This window comes from Dermacentor silvarum, chromosome 9 (genome assembly GCF_013339745.2).
Source record: "Dermacentor silvarum isolate Dsil-2018 chromosome 9, BIME_Dsil_1.4, whole genome shotgun sequence".
NCBI classification, from domain to species: Eukaryota; Metazoa; Arthropoda; class Arachnida; order Ixodida; family Ixodidae; genus Dermacentor; species Dermacentor silvarum.
The window spans coordinates 139731894-139741249 of record NC_051162.1 but is presented as its reverse complement, the minus strand read 5'-3'; the positions used below and the strand labels follow the sequence as shown (position 1 = coordinate 139741249).

Sequence of the window (9356 nt, the reverse complement as noted above, 5' to 3'; positions counted from 1 at the left end):
TTCGTTCGCAACAGACACCAGCATAAGTTTCTGATCGACTTCGATGCCACAGTGACCGTGGAGGTGCTGCTACCTTAAGCGCGCCGCACCACAGCATTATGCACCAAATGAATGTTTCATACGTTTGGCGTGATGGGAAATGAAAAGAAACTGAACAATTCGATAACTGGCTCATTATGATTCTTTTTGTCTGGCCGGCCCGTAGTGTTCGTCGCAACGTTCGCCCTCGTGGCCTAACGGATAAGGCATCGGTCTCCTAAACCGGGGATTGCGGGTTCGAATCCCGCCGAGGGTACTGTCACCTAGACGGTCTTCTTTTGTGAAACAAGCTGAGAAACTTGTATTTTTAAAATATATTACGGGTATATACAGCTCTTCGGTATTTTTCTTCTAGCTGTGGGATGGGGGTTGCTTGGATTTGTCTGCAGTGTTTAATATTACTTCAACCCCACCCTAAAGAAATGTTCACAAGTTTCATGGACTATCTCGCCCGCATCAAATAAGAGCATTCAAGAAAAATGACCTCCAAATAGCGAATCGAACCGAAATAATATTTTCTCGTTTCTAAAGAAAGTGAAATATGAAGCTTGAGCGGAGCTCGTGTGATAAAAAACATTAGGCTTATATAAATAGTATTTGGCACATGTATGTAATAGAGTTTGTAATCCGGCGTCCGAGCAACTGAGGAGCTTGCGAGTAATTTCAGAAGCACGTATGCGTAGTGCAGTGTGCTGTGCTGTTAATTCAAGGAGGGAAGTTTGATAACACAGCATCGCACATTGCTTTGGAGGGATGCAAACAGGGTGAGACTCAAGGGCACTGGCCAGGAATCGGGCGAATTTTAGATATGCGTTTGGGATATAAATTTATAAACAATATTTAATTATGATCAATAAATCGAGTAGAATATAGAGATAATTGTGTTATAAGTCATTCCGATAGAATACATAAAAAGAAAGAATATTATATATATATATATATATATATATATATATATATATATATATATATATATATATATATATATATATATATATATACCAGCACGGTACCCCCTAAAGCAGCCACACAGAAGAGTTCAAGGGCAGGCCGAGCTGTCGCATTGGAATTTGCATGGTCCTTTTCCTCAGAAAAAGAGATTAAACATCCGCAGCACAGGAAGTAGTGTTCAGTCGTTTCTAGTTCGTTCCAAAAATGACACGTAGGAGAAATTACCAGACCAGATCGGTGCACTTCTCATCATACCAACAAGCCCAAATCACTGCATTTCTCATCATTTACTGCTTCTTAAAATTCGTATCCTTGATACTGATCCCAAGATTCCAAAATGGATTGAATGCTTCCTAACCAAACGTACCCAGTTTGTAATAGCTAATGCTTCTTCATCCCCGCCATGTGCCGTGATGTCAGGTGACCCTCAAGGCTATGTCTTGGGCCCGTTACTATTCCTGATATATATTGATGACTTCTCTACTGTAATTCATAATTCTATTACCCTATTTACTGTAATCAGCACGATAATTTCATTCTCCAGTCGGATCTATATAACATTTCAAAGTGGTGCTCACGGTGGCTAATGTTTTTAAAGCCCACTATATTCAACATTGTGCCTGTCTCACGTCGCTCGAACTCATCTACTCCTTTCGACTATATCATCAATGGAACTGACCTTGAACATGTGACTCCGTACAAATATCTCGGAATTCATCAAAGCAATAATATTTCTAGACCATATGCACATTGAACACATCACTAACAATGCTAATACCGATCCCTTAGGTACATACGCAGGAATTTCTTTCAAGTCACACCCCATTTAAAATGACTGCTCTACAAAACACGAGTTAGGCCGAAGCTGGAGTATGCATCGCCCGTTTGGGACCCTGGACAAGTTACATTAGCCGATGTCATTGAGTCAGTTCAGAACATGTCAGCTCGTTTTATCCTTTCGAATTATTCCCGCTCAGCTATCCTTTTTAATAAATTCAGGCCTTGGCGTTAATAATGTGCAGCGTCGAAGAAAGATTGCCTCGTCTCTGCCTATTTCACAAGACACTTTAACAAAACAACTCACTTAACATGAATTCCTTTCAGAACCTTAGTACATGTCATAACGTCTTGATCATCGGTGGAATGTTTGCATTCCTTTCTCTTGCTCAAAGGTTTTCTTTGATTCGTTTTCCCTTTTTTTGCCTAGAATCAGCGCAGACTGGAACCGCCTCCCCCCCCCCTTCATCACCTGCATCGAGGACGCATCATCATTCAAGACTGCTTTTACTGATTATGTTGAGATTTTCACCTTGATTACTCCTGTTGAACTCATTGTTTGAATGTACGTATTTCTGATCCATTGTGCCCAACCCCTCTGTAATACTGAGGACTGAAATACTTAATAAATAAAGAAATTTATGGATGGGACACGACATTGTAGTCTCGTCAGTGTAATTTCTAGTATCTTGCTTTACAAGATCGTCTGCTCCAAGAGAACAGTAAGTGCTGCAATTGAGTGGTGGATGTTAGACTTGATCTTGACGTCAAAAGGGTACCAAGCTTTGGAACGTGACCGAAGTGATGAAACCCGCGCCCGTCGTTGGAAGGAGAGTAAACACAGGGCCTACCAGGGAAGCCTTAGCCAAACTGTCTGCCCCTTCGTTCAAAAATATACCTTTTTGTCTGGGTACTCACTACTAATTAGTGCGGATTAGATAGAAAACGGACGTATCTGATATTCTGGTGGACATAAAGATGGAAAAATGGAACTGCATGGATAGTTCATCTAACGTATAGGGCAGATGACCGATGGTCTGTTGGAGTTACAGAATGGGTGCCAACGGAAGGTAAGTGCAGTGGAGGAGAGATAGAGAGAAAGAAACGTTTATTATTCAAACAGTGTCCCCAGCAAGGGTCGGTATCACCCTGAGTTGGGAAGGCTCGTTAGTCCAGGAACCTTCTGGCTTCGACTGCCCTCTTGGCCCTGGCGACGAGTTGTCGTTGGTCTTCCAGGTCCCAGAGGGCGAGCTTGGCCTCCCACGTTTCGACTAGGTGGTCTTCGTTTGCTTGTGGTGCTCGATTCGTGTCCATTTCCGGCTGCGTTTCGCTGTCTTCATGCCACGGGCATTCCAGGAGCAAGTGTGCCAGGGTGTCGGGAATGTTGCCGAGTGGGCAGAGGTAGCCGTGGAGCGTCGGGTAGAGGTGGTGCATTATAGTTCCGTGAGTGTACGTATTGCTTTGCAGGCGTCCGAGGACCACGCTTTCTTCTTTGCCGAGGTTGGGGTGCGGTGGAGGGTACACGCGGCGCTCGAGACTGTAGTGTTGCAATATCGCCGAATAGTTAGTTGGTACGGCTTCCGCCTCTTCTGCTGCGGGTCGGAGAGCGTGTGGGGCGAGGGGAGCCCGGCTGACGTGCTCGCGGGCAGCGGTGTGGGCAGCGCAGTGGAGGACGGCAGTGAATTATAGGTGGTGTGACGAAATTAGGAAATTAGCAGGCATAACTTGGAATCAGGTAGCGTAAGACAGGAATTATTGGCGATCGCTGGGAGAGGCATTTGTGTTTCAGTGGACATAAAAAATATTTGTCTATTGACATATGACACACTCACTGGAATTTTAAAAAACTCAATATCATCATCAGAAAATCAGTCAAGAGCGCACTATGACTTCCCATGTATGAACTCAACCACGAAACTCCTCAAACTTGGCCTCCATAACGCCTGCGAACAAACGAGCGAAGCGCACAGGGCCAGCCAGCTGGAACGCCTTAAGCTGGCACAAACAGGCACAGCAGTACTTCACAAACTCGCATACAGAGAAAACTTCATAGCAGACTCAGATGAAAAAGCCCGACTAGCGCCACTTCTCCGAGACATTATTTCAGTAGCTACAACACCTCGCAACATGCATGCAACACACCACAAAGACAGAAGACAAGCAAGAATTCGCGCGCTATAAGCAAGAAATGCTCAAGGAACCCCAACACGAGATATACATATGCGGCAGAGTACCCAGGTAGAAGAGCATACGCAATTAGCGAGACCGACAACTAAGAGAATGGGCTAATAGCTGTCACCATACCGGTCAGATATCCAAGAAGTGGTCATCGTCCTCGGCATCACTGCATGCAAGGACACAGCCATCACCTTGAGTGACTCACAAATCGTGTGTGGAAACCTTCAGAATGGCCTTAACTCTTCCGCTCTTCCGCAGCAGGGAAGATTCTAGAAGAAATGACAAAACGACAACCACTCCCCGAGACCTAAGTCGCATGGACCCCAGGTCCCGAACACCTGACAGAAAATGAAGCAGAAAATGCTGTCGCCCGAGAGTCGGGATTTCCTCCCGCACGGGCTCTGGAAAGCGACGAGGGTGGAGGATATTCCCATCAACTACGCCACAATATTGCAACACTATACCGACTGGTAAGAAGACAATATCCGCTACCACATCCAAAATTAAGCAAGGAGGAAGCCACCGCCCTGCGCAGACTACAAAGAAATACTTACGTTCATGGAATTATCATGCACCGGATGCACCCCACACAGTTCTCATACCTATGCGGTAATGTCGATTCTGTGATGTACCGAACACTCTCCAACACATGGTGTTCGTGTGTCCTAACCGTGAGAAAAACGCTCATGATGAAGCTTCAGAATCGCTACAAGCTATCGATGAAACGCGGGAAGTAATGTTACTGGCACCGAGCCTGGAGCATCAGCGAAGTCTGGTGGACCGGGCACGAGCCGCGGCATTAGCCACCGACTTTCTGAACTGAGAGAGCCACCCACTTAGGGCGAATAAAGCACACTTTCTCGCTGTTACGCACAATAAACATTTATTCCTCCTCTTCGGTTGAGTTCCGTTTCAATACCCTGATTACAGCTACCAAATGCGAGCAATGCGTGAACTGAGAAATTGTCCGCCTCTCTGAAAAACCCAGAAAATCTAGACCTATTTTTAAGTCATCTGCGAAATCACTCTCTAAACTTGTCGTATTTTAATATGTCTTGTGCAATCTCCGCCGGTTTACCCTCTCTTACTTTCTCTCGTAAGTTTTATCTCCCCGTTCTCCGTCAAATACCACCGACTTATTGGTCTATCTGCCACCGTGGTGTAAAGAGCAAGCATTATACTTAACGTTGAGATTAGCGGGAAGAAAGCATTGCATACTGTTTTCATTTCGAACATTTCCCTGCATCAGGTCAGAGGCACGTCACTCATTAAACCAACTCCCTCCTCCCTTCCGTTCCCGTTGTAGGTACGTGCCATATGTAAATGTAAACACAACGACAACAGGAGGAGGAAACAACTTTATTTCGCCAATTTTGCTTAGTGAGGGTGGCTACCAGGCGATGCCTTACAACCACCTCCTCGGCTCCTTCGATGGCCTGGAGGTTCAACGGCGAGAAAATTTTGGTTATATTCCTAATAAAAAATTAGCGCAGCTTGCACTGGAGGCGCAATGCTAAAGCGACAGCGGAGCTGATGGGCACTTAGCTAGTCCTGGCTTTTCGGCTAGGCTAAGCACTGCCTAGTCAACCGCAGCATTTTCCGGAATTTATTGATAATTTATCCACTAGCGATTCATTGGTTATCGATTGGCTATCACAAGGTATTGGCCACGTATTCGGGCTAGGCTAAGCACTACCAAGTCATCCCCAGCATTTTCCGGAATTTTCTGGATTAGCTATTGATTGGCTATTCATTGGTTATCGATGACTGACTAAGCTTAAGTAGTCCCAACCGTGCTTAGCTAGACTTAGTCAGGCTCAGCTTCGCTAGTTCACAGGGGTATGTGCCATTGCGCTTGGACCCTTTTTGCACTACCGCCAGGATCGGCCCAGACTTTTGGATTCAGTAGACACATTACACCCGGCTTAAAAAACACATCTGAAACCTCCTACTTGGTCAGTCCCTTGTAGTGGGTGTACGCCAGTGTTTGGACGCAAGAACACGAAAAAAATCGCCTGCCAGCTGCGCGCGGCGGGGGCGCGAGCCACAGAAGAAGAATCGCCGGCGCCTTGGTCTGCCAGCCAAGGCACTGCGCCGCCATGTCCGTCGTTGCTGCCAGCCTCCGGCACGGCGATGACTTCGAGGGGTACGACGGCGGGGAGGCCAGCGTCGCGGACTCCTCGCGGTCGGAGGAACTGTCGGGCTCGGCGTCGCCGCCGCCAGAGCCCAGATGCACGACTGTCCAGACACGGTCGCCGTCGCAGATCCTGGCGGCCCGCTCCCCCAGCCGCCTACCGTACGTGGCCGTGTGCAGCGTGGGTCTCCTCATCGTCGTCGTGGGCGTCGCCGTCACCTCCTACAAGCTGCAAGCGGGAGGGGCCATCATGGCGCTTTTTAACAACTCCATGGCGATGATGCGGCGCGGCAGCAACGGCTCGGAGACCGGCGATGGCAGCATCCTAGCCGGCGCGGACAGCCGGTACCTCGCCAGGCACGAGAACAAACTGCTGCTGACTCAGTCCACCTGCCGGACCGACGTTTGCGTCTGGGCGGAGAACTACCTTCGCGGCAGGCTCAACTCGAGCGTCAACCCGTGTTTGGACTTCTACGCGTACGTGTGCTCTAAGCACTGGACGTCGCGGGACTTGGAGGTGCAGTCGAGGACCTACCGTGAGCGAACGGCAGGCATGATGATGATGGACGTGGAGAAATTCTTCCGGCAGTACCTCAAGGAAAACGAAGAGCGCTACCACAAGTACCCGGGCGTATTCCTGCACCAAGCCATCTCCCTGCTGCCCAAGTGCCAGTCCGAAGAAAAGAACGACAAGAACCTCACGTCGCTCCGAAGTCTTCTGCAGGAGTACAACCTCGGCAGCTGGCCGTACAAGAAGGCTCCGCGCGGTGCCAACATCGTCACCATCTCGGCGTTCGTTGATCGCGACCTCGGCGTCTTTGCTTTTGCCAGGGTCTTCCTGCGGAAACCCTTCGAAGACGATCGCGGTTACACGGTTCACATCGACGCGCCGAGCCTGACACTCAAAAGGTACAACCTGGCGCACCTCGACGAATCGCCGGAGAACTTCACTGAGAAGGTAGCTCTCGCTTTGTCGCTCCTCGACAAGAAGCAAGACGTGTCGGAACAGGCGGAAGCGATAGCCTTTCTCGAGAAGAAACTCCAAAGCGTAATCGGCACACCACACTTCACTGAGTTCCCGGACAGGATCAAGCGCGTCGGACAACTTGACCGCAAGGGAAAGTGGGACTGGAAGGAGTACCTTACGATCCTTTTCAAGACATCGAGACCTTCGACAATGACAAGCCAGTGGCCGTCATGAACAACGGATTCATCAGTAAGCTGGCCGCCATCCTGAATGAGACAGATACATTGACTCTTCTGAACTACCTTGGCTACCGCCTCGTTGTGCACATGTCCCCACTTCTAGCCAAGGTTGCCAGCCCGTTGCTGCGTCTGAGTCACGACGACTACTTGGAGTTCGTTCCGGACCGGCTTCAGGCTTGCATGCACTTACTAGAACGACTCTACAAACACGGCATGCGTTTTTTCGGCCGGATGACCTTCAGCAAGAACAACTCCACACTGCTATTGAAGCACTATGACTACAGGATGAACAGCCTCGAAGTCCAGCTAAAGAGCAGCATGACGGATCGCCTCCTTTCGTCTTCTTCATGGCTGGATCGTTCCGCGATCGGCATTGGCGTCGACAAGATCGAGAACATGCGCTTCATCTTCCTGGGCAGCTCAGACGACATCAACACCGTCGCGAGCTACTACAACTTCAACGCTCAGCCCTTGGACCCAAGTCATCTCGTTGAGAGCTTTCGTGACCTTCAGGCCAGTACCATGAACGTCTACTGGGAGACCAAGCCTCCCAAAGACGACCTTGACGCGAGGTACGACCACACAGCCCTTACACCAGGACACGAGTACTTCTTCGGCCGCAACGTGCTCTTCATTCCACACGCCAACATTGCCTTCCTCACCGACATCAGCAAGAGCATCGACCCGATACTCTTCCCACTTGTCCTCGCTGAAGTCTTACGAGGCATGTTCGGGGCCGTGGACCGGCGTGGTGCCTCCGTGGACCACAACCTCGCAGTGGCCACTTGGTGGAACACCGACGAAATGAGCAAGTTCTCGCAGCTGGAGCTTTGCTTCCAGGACCAGTACTACGTCGAGATACGAGATCTCATCGGGGACAACTTCGAGGCCAAGACGAGGCTGGAAGAGAACATCGCGGACAACGCCATCATCGGTCCGCTTCACGACATGTACATGAAGGCTCTCATGTCCCAAGACGGGGCCGACAGGCTCAAGATCTCCGTGGACGAGAACCAGTTCGACATGGAACAACTGTTCTTCATCCTGTACGCCGTGGGACTGTGCGACAATCCGAACCGCGATGTCTGGGTACGTAAACTCAAGTTTGGCGAGATACCCGGCAGGCTTCGGGTCAACATCCCGCTAATGAACTTCGCCAAGTTCACGACTGCTTTCGGGTGCGCGCCAGGCATGACCATGAGCCCCGCTCGAAAGTGCGCTGTCTGGTGAACGCGTGACGCGCCAGGTTTCCAGCCGGTCACTCAGGCCAGGACTGCTTACTCTTGTGAGACTGGATCATCGGGATCAAAAGAACAGTGTTAGAAGTGATTGTTTATTTTTCTTTTTTTTTTGTTCATCTGAATAAAAGGGTGCCGTCAAACGTGTTGTGCGGTAGACTGAGTATATTTGCACGCCATTGACTAGTTCAGGAGAAACTTAGCCGTACCCAGGAATTATTTTCGGGAGGGGTTTGCGGCGGAGGCAAGAGCGCCCATCTTAAAATGTCTATTTACTCAATTTCGCGTGCGAATCTAATATGTGATAGTGTAGCAGCTGCGAACTCACCGTGCAGCAGACGACGCGCCAGCCTCCGACAACGAAGACGAGGTCTTCGAGGCCGAAGACCTCGAAGTAGGGGCGAAGTCTTCGCAGTGCATACCACTGCGGCTAAACGTTGGTGATTTCTTTATTTGTGGCCCGCCTCCTTCATACCTCGGCTAACGCCACAATCCTATAAACTTTATGCATATATTGACATCTACGTATAATATAAGGACAGACCATATGCCCCGGCAAATCATAGCCAATCTGTTCCATTGAAAAAAAATATTTAAGAAGCACGGTGCAAGGTACAATTAAAAGACATACGGTGTTAGGACGCAGAGGTCTGACGAACAAGCACAGTGCCTTAACATTTTATCTTGCCCCATTGAATCCCCTTACTTTTTTTTTTCGTTGAGGACAGCTTGGCTTAGCTGGATCAACATTAGCTTGATCACCCCATATACAGGGCGTTTCAGCGAACACTTTCAAAAATGTTTAAAGCTTTTTGCCTGTGGCAGATGGCACA

General features: G+C 49.0%; 1 protein-coding gene and 1 non-coding gene across 2 annotated transcripts; both read left to right on the top strand.

Moving 5' to 3' along the window:
* Positions 1 to 222: 222 nt before the first annotated feature.
* On the top strand, positions 223 to 295 carry Trnar-ccu (transfer RNA arginine (anticodon CCU)). The gene has a single exon. It is a non-coding gene; the product is annotated as a tRNA-Arg (tRNA).
* Positions 296 to 7276: 6981 nt separating this feature from the next.
* LOC119463943 (endothelin-converting enzyme homolog) lies at positions 7277 to 8515 on the top strand. Its single transcript, XM_037724763.1, has one exon. It carries the CDS (start codon positions 7277 to 7279, stop codon positions 8513 to 8515), a length of 1239 nt encoding a protein of 412 aa, XP_037580691.1.
* The last annotated feature ends 841 nt before the right edge of the window (positions 8516 to 9356 follow it).

Excerpts from the sequence above, each read along its gene's own strand:
- LOC119463943 (XM_037724763.1), top strand. The coding sequence starts at position 7,277 with ATGAACAACGGATTCATCAGTAAGCTGGCCGCCATCCTGAATGAGACA.